At 36.1% G+C, this 19,982-nt stretch overlaps 1 protein-coding gene and 1 long non-coding RNA gene across 10 annotated transcripts; one reads left to right on the top strand and one right to left on the bottom strand.

Annotated features, from left to right (window-relative positions):
- Positions 1-803: 803 nt before the first annotated feature.
- On the top strand, positions 804-16,494 carry LOC129723670 (uncharacterized). Its single transcript, XR_008727790.1, has 3 exons — positions 804-923; positions 15,281-15,387; positions 15,520-16,494. It is a non-coding gene; the product is annotated as an uncharacterized LOC129723670 (long non-coding RNA).
- Positions 2,215-18,230, bottom strand: LOC129723669 (phospholipase ABHD3-like). 9 transcript variants are annotated; one of them, XM_055678013.1, is made up of 7 exons: positions 17,847-18,230; positions 15,929-15,975; positions 5,489-5,723; positions 4,994-5,267; positions 4,612-4,929; positions 3,794-3,930; positions 2,215-3,735 (listed from the first exon to the last, which is right to left on the bottom strand). In XM_055678013.1, exons 3-7 carry the CDS (start codon positions 5,591-5,593, stop codon positions 3,283-3,285), a joined length of 1,287 nt encoding a protein of 428 aa, XP_055533988.1. In that variant the 5' UTR covers positions 5,594-5,723; positions 15,929-15,975; positions 17,847-18,230; the 3' UTR covers positions 2,215-3,282. The 9 variants fall into 9 exon arrangements, with proteins under 9 accessions (XP_055533988.1, XP_055533990.1, XP_055533987.1 ...); XM_055678015.1 differs by lacking the exon at positions 17,847-18,230 and adding an exon at positions 17,492-17,834; XM_055678012.1 differs by lacking the exon at positions 15,929-15,975.
- Positions 18,231-19,982: the final 1,752 nt, after the last annotated feature.

Below are 19,982 nucleotides of genomic sequence, written 5' to 3' on the forward strand. Positions count from 1 at the left end.
GTCTAATAGTTAGCAGCCTAACAAGCAAAAAATCAAAATTGTTTGTTGGGATGGTAGTTTTTACATTGATGAAAATATGTATTCTTTTTTATAAGGTTTCCTCTCAATTTCCTGTTTATATTTTTTTTATTTTTCATCATTATTACTTTTATTTTGCATAAAAATAAAAATGCAAGATTTGAGGCAAATTGGAATATACTCCCCTGATTTAGGTAATGTTATTTCCAAAAGTTTTTGGTTTCGCATGCCCTGTAGACCAGATTAGATGTACTAGTTATCTTTTCTGTCACTAGTTACCAAAACATATTAATTGATCTATATTCTCATTATGAGTTGTTCAATTGAACCCCATATGAGGACGAGAGCTTTTCCTAGTTGAAAAATCTCCGAGATCACACCTTTTATCTCACAAAAAAAACATATATTAAAGCCCTTCATGATTGAAAATTTGACAGAAAGCACTGAGCGTAGCGCACGTGGAAACACAATTAATATTAGCAAATACAGTTGGCAAAATGGTTTTTTTGCTTACAATTCCCTCAACTGTCAAATAACACTATCGTCCAATGATCGGTCTCAAAGTCGTGCAATAATTACTTAGGGGTAAACAGGGTAAGACCGCCCAGCGGGGTAAGACCGCCCACCGTGATTTTACTACCAAGTTATATAATAATTGAAAAAATTCTTTAACATGTCTATTACAGTATAATTACATAACATTTTGCACCCCTTTCATTTTTGATAGTGCGCGAACAGTCACAGAAATAATTAAAAACAACCTTTCAGCTGGCAACCAGTCAACGCGCTATTGTTTTGCGGCAACGGGACTTAAGGTTTTTCTGTCTAAAAATCTATTGTTTTATTCGTGAATATACGTTTAACCGCTTGCCTGAATCTGTCTTCTTTCGGAAATATCGAAGGCCGTGAGTAATCTTGTAATTTTGACTACTTTTTCGATGGAATATGAAAATGTTCCACTGGGGGTAAAGTCGCCCACTATACATGGGGTAAAACCGCCACGTATACAAGTGCTTGTTGTTTTACTTCAAGACCCAAATGCCTCAACACTACAAAGGGAATATTTACAGGATCAGTAAAGCAATTTCAAGCCACATAAGACATCAATGTTAATCGACCATTTCCGAATTGGTAGAAGCTTTTCTAGAAATTTTTTTTAACGCGACTAATTTTTGAAAAAAGTAAACTTGTGTAAATATGGTATTAATGAACAAAAAAAAATTTAGAGCCAGGACGGTTTGTTTGATCGATATGACTTCTCCGGCAGAGTTGAAAATAGCAGTTTTTTACTTCCGAAAAAAGAATACACTGTAAAAAAATTAAAGAAAAGATATAAAAATAGAATTAATTTATTTTAAAAAAATGATGTTTCTGCCTGCAGAATCTACAAAAGGTAAGCTAAAATTTGATGGTTATTTGATCATGGAGTAATAGAAATATTTATAGCTCAAATTTTGTAAAGATTTTTTCTTGGGCGTCGTTGGTAATTTTGTTCGTCAAAAAACCATAAAAAAATTGAAAATATGAACAAAAAATCAATAATTATTATTACTACTCTATACATAATAAGTCTTCAAAAAAATCATACAGACAGGTATAATGAGTTTGTATTTTTAGCTTAAAGACAGGTTTATTATAAATTGAATATCTTGAAAAACTCCAATTCTGAAAAAACTATGTATTTTGAAAACAACAAAGAGTTACCTAAACATTGATTTGAACTTGGATAATCAAAAAACAAAAAATGTTAAAACTTAGAAAAAAATTTTTTTTTCAGATTTTTCACAGTGTAGGTATATTTTATCAAAAAAGAAAAAATAATACAATCCACAACTTTGTCAGAGACACTATACCGATACAATCAACCCAACTTGGCCCTAAAAATATTTGTTATTCTCAAAAAATGGTGGGCTATCTTACCCCGCGGGTAAGAAATAAACAAAAAATTTTCAGTTCTTATTTTTTAAATGCGGGTATTGAATAGAAGAACCTCTTAGCGAAGAAAAAATGAAATTCCAGCCGCAACTTTTTTTTTATAAACAGAATTGCTTAAGGGGGCGGTCTTACCCCGCTTACTGACGGGTATTTTTTTTTCAGTTCAGCTCGATGAAACTAAGTTGAGTTTAAAATGATATTTCGGAACGCAATAGATTAGCATTTAACGAATTCTTTTATTTAATCTTACAAATTGGAACTTTATTTTCTCCTATTAAGTTTTCTATGGTAGAAGTTGTTAATGGCCTTAGAAATCTTTATAAGCTTTAATAGTTTTATTAAATAAGCTAGTGCAATGATAAATATTAAATTTCACGAAACACGAATTTGTTGAGACTAGTAGAACCTTTTAATGTCATGCTGTAAGCAAAATTACTATTGATTTTTGAATTAAATTAAGCTGTCTATGTGTAAAAACGATAACTAATTCATGAATACAACATTAACGCTTGTATTGCTTTTAGAATACTTTTCTTTTACTTTCTGGTAATCTCTTCAATCTGTTTGAACTATTATTTTATTAAAAGTACTATTTTTACAACTGTCAATGATATGTGAATAAACATTATTTATTGTTGGTGTTTGACCCTGCATAGTATTAACAAAGAATATTGTAGCCCTCAAAGAACGTTTTTGGGCAATTTGGTTAGTGCTTTCAATCCACGCTGTGAGCAGTTAACATTGAAAAGGTTTAAAAATTAACTTTCTATTCCACCTAACAACTTACGGTAAAGTATCGTGAGTAACTGATCATATTTAGTATAGACCTTCATGTACACAACGCGGATCAGTTCATTGTGTTGATTGATTTAAGTTCAAATTCAAATTTCTCGCTTCGCTAAAATTAATAACAAAGTTCTTTTTAAGAACATCCAACATTGGTTTAGTATTATAGGAAAAATAACCTTGCTTTTTTTAAATAACCTATAGCTATGTGCTTTAGAAGGCAACTTTTTGCATTGACTATCCGTTAAAGCTTCAGTAATTACTTGCTGTGAAACTGACGCAAGAAATTTGGCCTGAATCTAGACTGAACTATGATTATTGTTTGTTAATTCGGCTTCAAATACCATATTATTGTTCAAAATGATGAAACACCTAAAATCGTTGTTGAAGTTGGCTTATAAATTGTCTATGTTGGATTTGTGCTGTGAACATTATTTACAAACTTCACAACTACCTGTCGGAACAATTATGTTAATCGTTATCACAAATGTTGTTTGCAAATAATTGTGCTGGGGAATAAAACAATTACTATCCTCTTTACTATTAGAATGGAATGGATTTTTTTCGTATGGGACTGGACGATCCAGAAATCGGTGTAGTAGGCACCGAAGTTGACGTCTGTAAGTTGTGCTCCATCATGAGTTGCGCTGTGCGATAGAACTCATTATTCGGATCAAATAAAGTTGCTGCAAAGAACTGACTGAACAGTCGGCCCATGTATTGTTCTTTGTTAGCTGGCCACCAACCCTCAAGGAAACCAATGTGGCCACCGCGAGCCGTGATCAGAATCGCAACGTGGGACGACTTCGCTGCAGCCTTGATAGGGATTGCATCTAGCGGCTGGAACGGATCATCGGCCGCGCTTAGACACAGCAAAGGCACTTTTATTTTGTGTAACTTATTGTGTAACGTGGCCTGAGCATAATAACTATCGACATCTTTATAGCCAAAGTGCTTCGACGTGAAATGGGAATCAAACTCTTTGATTGTTTTGCTCTGAAAATTTGAAGTATCATTCAGAACTAGTGATTCATTATACAAAAAAAAAACTTACCTGTAAAACTTGATCCATGTCCCAATCAAAATCCTCATGCCTAAGAATATCATATTTACGTACTGTGCGACATAAACTTCCTGCTAAGTGACGTCCGAGCATACTGTTAAGGTAAGGCTGTTCGATGCTATCAGATCCTGTAAATTTGAAATTGATTACTGATCTTAAATCCTTGCTAATAGCAAGTGTGGTACACGTGTTACAGCAAGGTCTATTAACAATATCTACGATAACCTGCATCGAAGAAATTTTCAGGCCCTCAGCAGTCTAACAAATGTTTATAAGACTTATGAGGGTGTAACAAGAGAGTTTAAGGTGTTTCCAAAACTAGAAGAATAAAAACAACAGAGAAATACAAACAAGCTAGAATGTTTAAGCCCAAGAGTCTCGTATGTGCGCGCCTTGTGTGAGGCAAATTCACGACTATAATTAATATTAATTAAATCTTTATATATTCTGGAAAGATTGCCGAAAAAAATTATCAAAATCGAATGTTCTCTTACAAAAATTTCTCAAACTTTGCGTTATATTCGGTCAAATAAAAAAGTACCTTTCCCTAAACTTTTAGTTGCACGATAAGAGTTATCACCAACAGACGGTCAAATAATTCATACGCCCTTGACGTACGCTACTTATTGTTTTGCGTCACTTAGAAGGTATACTCCGAGCATAATGAACTTCATTATTTCAATTTTTGTTCCAAATGGGCATGAGAGTCCAGATAGTCAACTATCTTCCTGTTCGTCTTTTCACTTAAAATCTCGTCGTTTTGCAAATTGAATAAAATAATTCTCAGATGAAACTGTATGTGTACTTACCCTTATTAACATCCCATGGCACCGAGATTATCTTTGCGGCAGTGAGTATTTGCTTCGACTCTTCGCTATAGTTGGCCAAGTAATTCCCTAATATTAATCCACCCATTGATATTCCGGTGGCGCCAATTTTAACATGAGGATTCAATTTTCTTACATGGTTAACTACCTCCAACAGATCCTCACTGTTAGAAGCACAGTACAACCTAGGCGTTTTCAGTTCAACTCCCCCTAGGCCACGATTGTTGAACACCACTGTCCTGATACCAATACGATTAGCTGAAGTCACCAAGCATTTTATGTACTCGGCTTGTGATTCGCCTGAACGTATCGAAAAGAATGACATTAAACAATCTGAATTTAAGTCTATTAAAGTATGCTGTACCTGTCAACCCTGGAAGGATGATAATAAGCGGCGACTCACTATCACAGTTCATATCTAACCAGTCCAACGCTACCTCACCCCCGTCTTTTAATGTTAGAACTTCACGACGGTAGTCTATGTCTGGAATCATATTGGAACGAATGATGCTAGCAAAGACAGTTTGGGCCCGACTTTCCACACACCAGAAGGTGGGCCAAAATTTCATCTCTAGTATAGGGATATTTTTGCGAAGATATTTCTTAAACGGGCCATCTGCGATTGCAAGAATGGGTCGCTGAAAAAAAAAACAAAATTCAATTTAAATTTAAAATAAAAAAAATGTATTATAGTGCGATTTGTTTGGCATGCTGTCCTAGCAAAAATCGTTTGAGAGGATTCGAGAACCGTAAACAAAACTATCTTCTCTGTGCGTGCAATCAAAGGGCGCGTATTTTAAAATAATTTATAATAATCGTGAAGTAAAATTTTGTATCTTAAACTAACATTTCTTCTCACCTTAACAACCTCCATCAAATAGTACAGTAGATATCCAACAAGGAAAATTGCAAAAATATGCCATCGAGGTAAGTTAGTCAGATAAGCGTACAAATCTGCAATCATTCTGTCGCCCGTCAACTAGAATACTGTGAGTTGGTGTTTGTCTAAAATGTGATGCTGGAGCTAATTTAGTGCTGCATTGATAACCTCTATCCGAGAACGGTATGTGACGTCGCGCCAGCCAGTTTATACGCTGAAACGAATTAAAGAACGATCAAATATGCAGCTTTCAACACATAGTATTCAACGATTTAATGCAAACTCAAACATCAATGTTTGCACCTCTAATGGAAGTTGTTTGACTAAATTGTATGTAGGTACCATAAATAAAGTAGATCTACGCTATGCCGCACAAACATTACCCTTAATAATATGAAATAATTTGCACAGCTTGTACGTAAACGTATCATTGACATTGGATTTTCAATTTGAGCTTGTGATGGCTGAACTGGTTCCTGATATGGCCTGCATAGGCTGTGCAAATAACAATGCATTACATATCAACCAATTCTTTCAAAGCCTATTAAAATAAATACCACGAGACCCAATTATGTTCTAGAACAATCTTAGAAGTGGATATAATAACATCAGATGCAGTTTCCACTTATCTAAATGGTGTATTATACAGTCCAATCTGTTTTTGTGCGAGGGATAGGGAACGGACAAAAAATCACAGAAAAAAACAGGAGGGTTGTGTGCAAAGCCACGACCGAACGGTTGAAGTAGAATACTTTTACAAGAAAGATAACCCGGCTGCTTACGTGTCAGTCATTTTTTCTAGTAAATAAACGTTGACTAATCAGATCAATCGAATTTTGCGCTTCAACAAGGATTGACCATTTTCAATGATATAGTAAGTTGCTTGTCATGGTTGGGGCTTGACAATTTTTAAATTTTGAGATGAAATTTATTCGGATGTCGTGCTCATGACTGAAGGAAAAGATAATTCAGTACGTTTTGAGACACGGAGATGAAGTAAAATTTATAACTTTTACAAATTTAAAAATGAGAATTAACTCATTAGAAAATATTAACTCTTCAATCAAGCTTCAATTTCATCCTGAAAAGGACAATTTGTTGTTTAGTATCGGATAAGATGCCGATCACATCTTTGCGTTATCACTGACAGAGCGAATAAAGTATTCCTTGTGATAAAGTAAACAATAAAATGCTGATATAACACTCAAAACTAGATGGCTCACGTGTTGTCAAAATGAGCCAACTTTTCATTGAATGCATTTACTAATGCCCACTATCGCACAGAGACTGCATTTCACTAAAGTGCCTCACTGCATCAGCCGCTATCGAAGCGCGGCTTCGGCTGAAACAGGCTCTTATATAGGCCAAATATCATGTTTTTAATTGCAAGGTATATGATTCTGTCGACCGTGCTTGGGAAGCAATCGTATAACGACCAATCAGAGGTCGAATTTTTCGTTTTGACAAGGCTTGACTATCTTCAATAGTACAATAGTGTGATTAATAAAATTACAATTATCTGCTTTTGGGAAGAATCTTAGAAGATTTTCCAATCTATTGCTGCAAGAACGAAGGAAATCCATCGAATACTAACCGATTTATTAGCATTTGAAATTGGACATATTTTTCACTTTGTTCGGTTTTAGATTTTCATTTCACATCCCTATGTAGCCGAACTTCCTGTGAGAAGTATTCTACTTCAAAATATTATCTAAAACTAAGAAAAGCTTTAAAACAATGTTTTCGCTAGTCGGATATATTCGTTTCTTACATACCGCATAAGAAAGATCGCACAAAAACAAATCATAAAAATTGAAAATTTGCTCATACAAAATCGCATAAAAATGGATTTGACTGTATAAGTGTATAAGTGAACCATGTTCCATATTAAGGCAGATTCGTATCCGCAAGATTACAGCGTTCGAATCGTAGTGAAATCAGGACATTCGAACCCTACAGATTTGAACATGTGTTTATTCTCAGGTCAGCCCACTAACTCTTCCTTAACATTGAATTCTACAAAACCACGATGACTTATTTTTGACAAGAATAAATCCTTCTTACAATAACTGACCAGATGGAGGTAAATGTTTTATTTGACTTTCTGGACTACACTTTTTCTGTCTCTGGCTACCGAAACTAATTTTGTATGTGGAGGTTGTTGGGAGCATCAGATATTTAGTTGTTTCCTCACGCGCGGCACTCGCACAGATCGCGTAGTTTGTCGAGAAAAATAGTCATCGTTCGTCTCAAGGGGAGATCGAAGCAAGCTGTGATCAAAAACGGACGTGAAAATGTTTCTCGTCGGAATTTTTCATCGTTTTTTCAAGTTTTTATAAGTTATATATTTTCTATCTGGAGAAGGGATGTGTCTACATTTATTGAAGGAAGGCCGCTGTTGTCTCGGTGTGAATTCCGAGTGTTTGATTCGAATCGCGATGAAGTGTTCCGAGGGTTGTCGTGTACGGTTGAGGATAGTGCAATAATGTCGACGTATTTTATTTAGCCTTCCCGTCGCGTAATCGTTATATTTTAAGTGCAAAGGGTGAAGTAAAAGTTAATACGAAATGTGGCGGTTTCGTATTATCGGTGTGAGTGACGTCGATGTTGAAATCCGTTAAAGATTCGTGCAATTTTGTGGCTAATTTGTGAGAGCTGCATTTCTTTTTCGGTGGCGGAGCACGTTTCCCGCTAGCCCTTGCCTTGCCATAAGTGTGTGTGAGTAAGTGCAAGGTGAACAAGGAAAAGCGCGAGAAGTGCAAGTGCAGGATGACCGTTGCTCTTGCGTGCGGCACGTTCTCGCACTAGCATGATGATTCACAGAGGACGCGGCAATTAAAGGATAAGTATTAGTGTTGGTAACGTTTTGCCTGTGTTTTTTGTTTGATTTGCATGGCAAAAGGGAACCAATGTTTTTTTTCTGCTTTTCACGACGCTGTTAGCTTCGTATCCTCTCCGGTATGGCATCGGCCTTGCAGTGCGTGCTGAGACTTGAGGGGTGCAGACTGTAGGATTGTCGTGAGTTTGTGATTTCTTTTGTTTCTGTGCAGTTTATATGAGGATGATATATATGTGTGAGGTATAGTTTTTTTTTCGCGTTCATCGAGCTGTCTCGTTATTTGTGTGCGCAGTGGACTGACGTCGGTAGGGATACTGTACATACCCTGCTTGCGTTGTCAGCCGTTTCTGAATCAATTGTTAAAGCGGGATTTCATGGAGTCGCTTTGTTTGCCAAAGTCTATACTCAATAGACAGAATTGCTCCAATAGGAGGGATGTTTTAAACCTTTGAACACGATGGTTTTTACATGACGGAATGAGTAGCAGTACAACATAATTTAGAAATTTATCTTTCGCGCTCCGACTGGACGGTTACGAATATTTTGAGCAGTTTTATGCCCTTGTTTTATGATTTTTCTAGCTTTTGAGTAAATACTGAAACACATAGACAACTTTTAATTTAATTAAGTAGAAATCTTGTCGGTGAGCATGGCAAATAAATTTTAACTGCAATTGTTTTGGCATTTTGTTAAATCTAATTAGTACTCGGTCTTGTTAAATATGCATATTTGTATTTTAAAAAATTTTCTAGCTATGAATGCATGGAACTTTGCCAGTTTTTTCATACTCAGTAGGTATCTTCGCTTTATTATTCAAGAAGTAAGTGGTAATCAACGCTAAATACCGTGTCTCCGCGCGTATGCGTCGGTAAGAGAGAATAGAGCGGTCGCGCATAACTTTCCGAAGTAAACGTGTTTTCGGCCCAGGTGAGCTTTGCTCAACTATGGATTTTCGGTGTGTTGTGACTTTCGATGTGTACCAAACCATTTATTCGCAGACTGTCCACCCGTAGGTTCTGTTCCAGCACGCAGTGATTCGGAATAGGTTCCGTTCGTTCGATAAATATCGTAAATAAATAATCGCGACAAAACATCGTAATTAATCGCCACCAAATATCGCAATTATTTGCAATTAATATCAGGATTATACGCGACTCGTCTGTCGAACGGCGATGGCCAAGCAAATAGGCCGTTTTTGAAGTTCTCTTGCTGACCGCTTGCAGTATGTGTTGAGGGCCTATATATTTACTTTTCTCTTATTTTTGGGTAATGCATATCTGGTTGCTTCGTAACATTGTGTAGTCAGCTGAGATAAATCAATGAGAGATACGTTTCGGTAGTTGCATAATGACTTCATAAACAGATTTTCGAATATTTGAGTGTGTCTTGATTAGGTTGTAGGTCCGGTATCCTCGCGTGCGCTTTATTTTTGCGGTGTTACATCATCAACCGGAATGAGTTCGGATCGCGTTATGATTTCCGTAAAAGATATAATGAACTCGTACGCGCGATATTTGGTATTATGAACCTGGTATTAGAACTCAGCGCATCGTTTACCAAAACGAAATCTGCTGCAAACCTTACCCTTTTCTCCAACATCCCAGTGATTTCTCGTGGAAGTGCAGAGGTGTTCTCGGCTTCCAATAAAGCGAGTATCACGTCAACATATTCCTATACACACTCCTTCTTTGACCTGCATTCGGATGCGGCCGGCGCTGGTATTGCCTAATATAAAGATTAAGGTCACCAGTTTTTACACATTGAGGATGAATATTAATCCCAAGCATCATCCATTGGTTCTCTGTGTAATTACAGATGATCTGGCAATAACGGAGTAGCAACCGCGGGCGGTCAATCATGCTCATGCTCATGCTCATGCTTACAATAACTGACCAGATGGAATCATAGTTGGTGATAATATTGACTGCTGTCAATATTATCACTGACTATAATCCTCCTGTCAGGCCCGGAACAGTAAAAGTAAAAAGGCAGGGTAAAATACCCACAAATAATAATATAAGCATGCCCCATACTCTTAATCGTGATATTGAAAATAATCAAAGTACGAAATATAGCAAACACCCGGGCGATATCACAAAAGATTCAGACACATTGATCACAGTGTCGCAGTGAGTGGCTCTTTAAAGACTGTATTACACTCTTTGAATGCATTCATTTTCATCAAGGTCAGTTTGATTTACTTCTTTGCTTTTATGTCTCTTTGAAGCTGTATCTAATTTGTATTACCTTCACACTTGAAGTTTTTCGGTCACATGGTTGAAACACTTCATTGAAAATTCGACATTTATTGTATATACTTATGTGTGTTGTATAAAAAAGGCACCTTTTTCACCAAATGCGCTTTATTATTGCTTCACATTTGGGCCAATTCAACCTATTATTTGATATCGATTGAATTGCAAACATATTACTATTTCATATTACTATGTAAAACGATCACGTGGAAAACAAAATAATATGATCAATTTGAGATCTCGCAAACATTTTCAGACGTATTTCCTAAAGTTGTAAAAAATAGTTCCCTCTTTTTGTTCTCATATAGAAAAATATATGCGGCACAACTATAACAACATATTTACCTCCGTTTTCTGAGCCATTTTAATCCGACCTGTGCCTAGATCTGAGATAGCAGTCATCTTGGTTTACCATTATGCAAAGCAAAGCCTTGGTGCTACATTCCGTATCGGAACTCGACCTTCTGTTTATTATACACAGACTTCGCAGGCAACTGTTAAGTGTACAGGACAATTGCGGAATTGCGGGGCTAGCGCTACGATCCTACTGACACTAACAGTTTCTCCCGAGCCGAGACTCGAACCTACGGCGACTGGCTTGTTAGGCTAGCATCGTACCTCGAAACTAGCTGGAGAGTTCTTCCAGGTTCACCATTATAAAGAGGAGAAATCAAGAAATAAGACGTCGAGCCTCGTCTTAACTAGAACGCAGATATCAAAAGTGAGAAATATTTCAGACACTTGCGACATTCAATCACCTTTTAATTATTTTCATTGTTTTTTATTTAATAATAATTTTTCTCAGTAGTTCAGCAAAAAACCAATGCGAACTTTACAATGTTTATGTTATTTCAAACTAGTATGTAGTAAAAAGCTCGCCAAACAAAAATTAATTTCTAATGAAATCGTAAACCATCGTTGACGAAATCAAGTTAAAGATCAAAAACAAACAGGATTTAACAGTTAGTTTAGTATGATTGAAAGCTTCTATAAAATCAGGAAAGTTAAAACTTTTTTACAAGTTACAAAAGATTAAAAATTTAACAAATACATATTTAACAAAATTGTATTTAAATTAATAATTTTTACACCAGAATTACTCAAAATGCTTAAAAACGCTTCGAGAAGCAAACTGACTGAAATCATTTTAAGCAGAAGGCAAAAAAAATATTGCTTCAATTTCAGTTTAACAAATTCTCAAGAAAACAGGAAAATCCTAAAAGTAAAAGGCCGGAAGCTACTATCAAAAATTTATCCTAAATTAAATTCAAAAATTCTCAAATGTCTCTCAAAGGTAGAAAGAAGGTACCTATACAAAAGTTTATGCCGAAAAACATCCCTTAAATCCAGAAGGAGCCGAACGGAAATAAAATTTGAATGTTGATCAAAAACACCTTAAGGAAAAAAAATAGAACAAAAACTCTGGAAACGTATCGAAGGCTTATTTAATCTGAAGTTCTTGAAAGGTTCTCAACATGTGCTCAACATGTCTGAAGAATCTTTCCAAAAAAAAGAAGGGATTACAAATAACATGATTCCAAATTTATCTCAAATATGGCTGACAACGACTCTAAAAACCAAAATATTTGCAAAATTTTTGTCATAGGCCAATGTGTTTTTTGGCCGATTTTAATTTTTTGGAAAAAATCGTGGCCACGTGGACATTATCATTACCCCCTCCTTCCCCTACTGTGGACATTTGGGTATTCCCTATCCACCATAGGCAGTGGTGGGCACCGCTAACCGAAAATTTAGCGACGCTAATCACTAAGCCGCTAATCAGAAAATTTAGCTCGATAATCGCTAAACGTTAAACGCTAAACCCACATTAGCGGAATTTTCGCTAATCGCTAACTTATTAATATGTAAATAGTCACATCACTATATTAATTGCCCGTGTTTTGTATGTATTGGACAACTTCGATCTTTTGTGGTAAAACAAATGAAAACAATTACTTTTTAGAGCTTTTTACAATAAGAGGTTCACGGTGTTCATACTTTATTTTGTAAAAACAAGGAGTAATAAAAATAAATACTTTTAAGAGTGTTTTCATAATAATTCAATTATTATCTGAATCGAAAAAGTATAACCAATGTTGTCATAATTTCAAGCGCATTGCAATTTATAAAAGTTCTTGGTGTGCCGAAAATTCAATCTAGACCTTGAGCTTGTTCTTCAAAATACACTTCAGGCTTGTATGATAACTGGAACTCCATTCTAGGGTAAAAAGACTGACTTTCACTTGTGTCGTAAAGAGAGGAACTCTAGACAATTAAGACAATTGAACTTTTTTCTTTATTCTCGCTTATTTTACGTCGGTCTAGTTCCGCCACTGTTGTGGCCAGTCACCGACGCCCAAGGAGACGACTCCACACCCAGGACCCTAACTCACGACCCGTTTATTAACGAACCGGCGCCAACGGCTTTACTTCCTCATGCGATGGAAGGCGTGATCCCAGAGATTTTTCGCCTCAGAAAATCTCCCGGTGTCGGCTAGGATTGAATCTAGACCAGTTGGGTTGGTTGTGAGTGGATTACGCCTCCCCACAATCATCGACACCTATGTCGGCGTTGGGATTCGAACCCAGGCGTCGAGCGTGGTTGGCGGAGACGTTACCAACCAAGCTAGGCCACCGCTCACAATTGAACGTTGTTTGAATGAAACATACGTTACAAAAGTAACTCTCGCAGTAAAGTATGTTCATCTTTTAAAGCAATTTTCGTACGCCATCAGCAATTCACAATTTTTCTATTGTTGCTTCTTTACAGAATTTAGCGAATTAGCGATTATCGTTTTGAAGGCCAAAATTTTAACGACGCTAACAGTTTCGCTAACCAGCTCAAAAATTAGCGAAATCGCTAAACCGCTAACTGAATATTAGCGTCGCTTATTAGCGATTAGTGAATTAGCCGAATGGAGCCCATAGGTTTTCCACGTGGAATGTGAACGGCCCCTAATACATCATTAGTACTAATATCAGGACTGATGGCGTCCAGATTCAACACATACTTTCAACATACTTTAAATTCTCAGCTTTAAATGAATGAAAAAATATATATAGTGCAGCACTTCTACGCTAACTCGCTAAATCGCTAATAGGCGATACAAATTTCCTGTGAGCGGCTTTGCAATATCGCTAATTTTTGTATTGGTTAGCGAAACTATTAAAAATAAGGGAAAGCCTTAACATTCTGTTCAGAATTTGACCATTCATTCGACATGGATTTCATAGTCAACCGTTAGTGTTCAGGACAATTGCGAAGCCAACTCTACGACAGGCTTATGAGACTACCTGGTCTCGATCCCGAAACCAACTGGTAAGTTTCCCGCTTTACAAGAAAAGTAAAATTCTAGCTTGTTACCGCATATAAAAAATAATATCTACCAACAGTTAGGAACTACACCACAAAAAAGGAAAGAAAGTAACACCGCAACATTTCTGATTGATGCAATAAACAATTTTGAATAACTTTATGCTCATCTCGTCTAATAGAACACAAAATTTTGTTGTTATAAAATACGTTGTTAAAAATACGAAATCTTTTGCGTATTTTTCGTTATTTTACAGCTACGCTGATATGATGCGCAAAATGAACGTAGCACCTTTTCTCATATTTAACAAAAATCATTAAACTTGTTATAAATTTTCACCACCAGAAAGAAACCTGTTGAACAGTCGTTTGAATCCAATTCTTTGTTACTTGGCTAGGTAACGCTTAACTAATTAACTCTCAAATTAATCACTGCTCGGAAACCCTTTAAATAGTGCAGCCATGTAAACTTGCACTTTTCACTGATTTAAATAGTGTTTCTCTATTGGGAACTTTAATTGATTATGTATTGTTAAAGTTTGCTAAATTAGTTTTACAACCTGACAGGGAGAAACAAATTGATATACTTATGTTTGTATTTCACCTTACATATTCTGAGTTCGTCCTAATTAAAGACATCATCCAGTCGGAGCTAAAAATCAGGACACTTTTTTCGACACACTTTGATCTAAGCCATTTTTATATCTCGAAATATCAAATAAAAATCTAATTTAACTTTCAGATATTTAAAGGTTTCATTAACCAGACAGTTTCTCACGTCAAAACTCATCCAACGAAAAAAATCGTTCGAGGTGAGCGTTTTTTTCTCGGAATCAGGAAAAAAGCAATCTAACATTTCTGAATATCCGGCAATATTCTGGAAAATCAGGACAAATGCTAGTATATGAAAAATAAATCAGGATGCCTTAAATCAAGACGGATCCCTAGTCTCAAATCTCAATACACCGGCGGGTCCATAAGCTGCTTAAAATAGGTTCCCTACCCATATCATAATGGTAAAAGTGCAGTACAGCGTTTAACAAAAGTACAGACCTAACGAAGTAGATGTTTTGATACAGTTTGAAACGAGGAACTGAAAGACCCAAATGGTGTGATGTTCAACATTTCCGCACTGAATGTAAACACTTGAAGCGCGAAACAAAACTCACCTGATTTGTATCAAAGTGAGAACTTTGAAGAAAAACGAAATAAAATATATCCCTTTGTTTCCTTGTTTATTTATATATTGTTCATTCATTAAACCATAAATACACAAGTTACCAAGTAAGAAAAAATCATCCTTATCTACTGTACGTAGAACACATTGAAGAACGCAGATTATTGTTTTGTTTTCTTTTTTTCAGAACCGCAAGTCATATTAGGTGGTTGATTATCTCATTATCAGGCATCAATGAATCAAGAAATAAATCAAGGTCGCCATGTGATTTTTGCAAGAGTTATCATTTTCCAAGTAAGCACGCAAATAATCAAAAAACAACACGTTTCTCTTCAAACCATGTACTCACTGTTTTCCTCACTTTATTCTCGGTTAATTTACGATGAAATCATTCAAAACTTTGTTGGCGATTTTTTATATATGCAGAAAACACTAATGGCAAAGGTGCGCACGCAGACCACTCACTCGCCAAATACGACCTCGACGACACGAACGCGTGAATCAGACTGACTGAACGTACCTATCGGTTCGAGTTTCTATTCAGTGTTGGAAAAGTATACATATGTTTACTACTACACAGATTGGAGTTCACCGGCTCGCGGTGGTGACCAGCAATAATTGTAAACATTAATTTCATAGCGGATCAAATAAGTTTCAATAGTTTAGGGTAGAAAATGAAAAGTTTCAACAATTGATCCTCAATATTTACAATAACTGAATATTTACAATAACTCTATGTTGGAAATTCTCAAATGCACTTTTGATGAACACGGTTTAGTCTTGACCATAAATAAAATCGCCATTTCTATAATGGTAAAAAAATAATGAATCTCACCTTAAAATTTCATCAATCCATGGCGATTGCAACAAACCTTCTGACGTCTGACAGAACAAAAGAGTGTCGCAACCGATTTTCGCCCGTCGCATGAATCATGATATGCCAGAATATAACATCACAAAAAGCAAACTATGGATTAATAATAGTACAAACTAGGTACCTGCTAACGATAAGTCATTGCTCTTTAGTTTCCACTTTGGATTAAAGGAAATGGTTGGGAGCGTTTCGTTAGTACGGCACAGTACCATGGTAACGCTTATCATTAGCCGTTGCGTGAGAATGTGTGTTCAAACAAGTGGTAATGAATTCATGAGCTATCCTAGTGTTATTCACTCGTCTGTGAAATCGAACTTTGGACCTCTGCGAATCTAGCTTTTCGCGTGCCATTACATGCGTTTGGCTCCCGTACTACATATGTCACGATACTATGCTAGACTCGAAGTATCGCGTTTTGATAATTAAGGCTTCGTCTGCGATAAATTGACAAATTTCAACAAAAGGGTATATAGCAACAGAATGTTTGAGAGGAACGGTTGCTTATTCATATATGAACAAAGCCCAATGAGCGAAATTCGACTGTCATTATATAAAAGTATGTTCTTCGATTAAATATGAAAATTATGTTTACTCTATCTAGCAACAAATCTTAAAGGTTTTTAAATTATTTAAAATTTCAAATGAAAAATAAATGCTATTTTCTACACATTTAGTTTGGAATTTTTATTTACTTATGAAGAGATACAAATTTTAAACGATTTTACCTACTAAAACTGATACGTCCTCTAAAAAAATAACACTAGAGTTAAAATAAAAAAAAATAAACACTCGAGTTCAAATGATCGAAATATCAGAGGAAAAGTCACATGTTTTCTAGTCGAAAGGAAATAAAAAGTTTAATTAGAATAAATAAAGTAATCATACATTGTTATTAACCTGTTTTGCTTGGAAATACACAACTATCAACACAAATAGGTAGAGACTAGTGAACCTGTATGTACATACAGGTTCACTAGTAGACGTTGAACGTTGGACTTAAAGGTTTCCAACTTTGTGAACATATCACGATTTTTTTTCATATTTACTTTACAAAATTCTAATCTGCTTCTAAAGAAAAGCTCACTGGTAAGTTACATTTTTTCGTTTTCATTTTCACGCTTGAGCATTAACAAGAGAATAAATTTCAGGTGCGTTATGAATTTCTGTGACGGTCTATATTATTAACACAATGACAAAGCGCACATATTCAAGAGGAGACCTTCTTTCGTATAATCTCCGGAACTTATCATATTTATTTATAACTTATCATCTCTCTTTTCATTTACCCTACTGACCCTAACACCAGCCGTGATTCGAACATACGAAGACTGATTAGTTGCATCAGCATCGTACTTTAACACCAACTGGTAGGTTCCAACTAATGCTTAAAAATTATAAAAAGGAATAACTCAACTCATTTTGCACAAAACGAAAAAAAAATCAATACAAAACATCTTTACAGTACTCATTTTATAAGATAACAAATCGAAAATGATAACTACAGAATGCCATTTGATAGATCACCTTTGATGAGTATTTTATAATTTTGATAGTTTAGATGCAATTGAAACTAAACACAATCTTCATTTAAACATCATCAGTATTGAATTAACACTTCTGTAGTTTGTATATTGTTGATGCTAATTTTAAACCCGATCCTAATAAAACAAAGTGGGACACAATTGTAAAATCCTGCCCGCACAAAGCTTGAAGTTTCGTAATCACATAATATAGTCAGATTGGTACTATTCGGGTAATCATTTCACCCTCCTCAGTTTTCGTAGCACACAACATGATGCATCTATACTGCAGCTTAAAAATAAAGCCTATATTTATCCAGATGTTCAACTGAATTTACAAAAAAACTTGAATCACTTACACCGTACGAATATCCTGTGCTATTTTTAAGGATGGAAAAATGAGACTCCACAGCACCAATACCGTAACACTTCAAAGTTCCATTTGTGTCACCCTGCACCACTATCGTATAGATATACACGTGTAATCATTCGATGGATTTTCATTCACAGCGATGTAATGAAAGAAAATTCCCGAAAAACTAGGAAAAAATTTTACACCCAGCACCTCTGACAGCTCCCTTACAACAAAAACCACTGCATTACCAATGCTAACTAATGAAAATTAGACATTTACTAGATACCAACGAGAAAAAACGGATATTGTTATTTGTTACAAGACTGACAAACAGGCACAGAATACTTTTTGTACTTGAGGTGCACATATACCGCAATGCTACCGGAGCACGAACGAATGAATGTTATGTTATCAGCGACATACTCCTCATGTGTTCATTACAAGCGTTGGCCTTTCAAATAACCATAGCCACCCAACCACCCACTCGACAGCCGTTTTCATGAATGGGAAATCATCACGTGCTCCGACCGACGACAACCGGCTTGGCTTCTGTGTGAAGGAAGTTCGATGCGAGATACACATACACAGACAAGCAAGGCAAATAATACAAGAAAAAGTGAAATGGGGGGAAATTAAAAACACATCACACCAAGCCTCTGACAAAACACCTGTTTTGTGAACGTAAATCTCGAGTTCGTAGTTTTTATACTTAAATTTTGCCCTTGCTGGACCGAACAGTTGCCGAACAGTTCTTACGCTTCTTCTTCCCACAGCCTTTTTTAAGGTGGAAGTGTGTTGGAGTCAAAAATGGCTGACTTCGAGCCACCACGTGGTCGACTTCGAATTTTCAAATGCTTACTACTCGGTAGTCATTGCGTCACTTGTGAAAACTTATCATCATGTTTGTTACGGTGACGGAAACATAAGATAGTGTTTTCGTAGATAACGCATTAACTATTACCAAGTCTAGTAGCACTGAAAATTCGTAGTCGACCACGTGTTGACCACCACCTTAACAGCCGTCACCCGACATCCAGCGACGACTCTGTTGATATTGGTTTGGTTTTCACTTGCGAAAGTGAAGTAAGGAAATATTTTTGCTTTTGTTTTCACCTATAAATTGACAATTGCATATGAAAATACGCGTAGGTGCGAACAGCCTTGAAAATCTCTTTTACTTGTGTCAGGGCCAATAGGCAAACAATAAAAAAAGGGAAATGTCTTCGGTGGATTCGGTTCGGGCTGTTACCGCCACGCGCTGTTCGTGTAGTGCGGACACGACCGTCTGTATAAAAAACAGCTTCTTCTTTTTTCTACATTCGCAAACACCGAAGACATCTTTCAAATAATGCCGAATTGAAACACGGATTACATTTTTCGTTTCCTTTTGTGATGCTCTGTTGCCAACACTTTCTCAATGTAACTATCGGACTGCCAGCATGATAGGTATCACGAACAAACAGCACCAGGAAAGTAGCAGACAGTAAAAAAACAGTGTACCATTGGCATGCCTGGGCGAATCATTCGATCGCAGCGCTTCACACCGACCAGCCTGCGGACTGCAGCACTGCATAGCATTGTAGAACATGTCCGGACATGTTAGTAATTCTGTCCGGATTTGTCTCGTCGAGTTTACTTTTAGTTTTTCCGGTCACTGCTAACAACTGTGAGTGAACCGGTAGCGTATGTTTTAATCGTGATGTCTTGTTTGCGTGATTGCAGTGTGTGCGTAACAGACAGTAACTAGAAAAAAATTCATAAAATAGAGATAAAAAAAACACTGACATAAGGCAGGCTGTCGTAATTCTACGTTAACTTACGGTCGTGTCTCATAAACAACCTCTTCAACTATTTTTGATTATAACATGCGTAATCTACCTTTACCAATGAGATTTGAAGATAACACTTGTTTTAATTAAAATACGTGAAATTGTGGCTTGTTTATAAATGGCAAATGGGCCTTTTCACATGTTTGGATTTTCTCCCATATCCCACCTTCGATTGGGTTAAGCTAGTAAAGAAACGTGGGTTGAGCTAGTAAAGAAACGAAAATACATTACTATTTGTGTTGCTTCGAACCGTAGACTAAATGTTTAGGTAAACATAATCAAAAACATCATATCAAGAAGACTGGCATCTT

The sequence above is a fragment of the Wyeomyia smithii genome, chromosome 2, assembly GCF_029784165.1.
Source record: "Wyeomyia smithii strain HCP4-BCI-WySm-NY-G18 chromosome 2, ASM2978416v1, whole genome shotgun sequence".
In the NCBI taxonomy this organism is placed as follows: Eukaryota; Metazoa; Arthropoda; class Insecta; order Diptera; family Culicidae; genus Wyeomyia; species Wyeomyia smithii.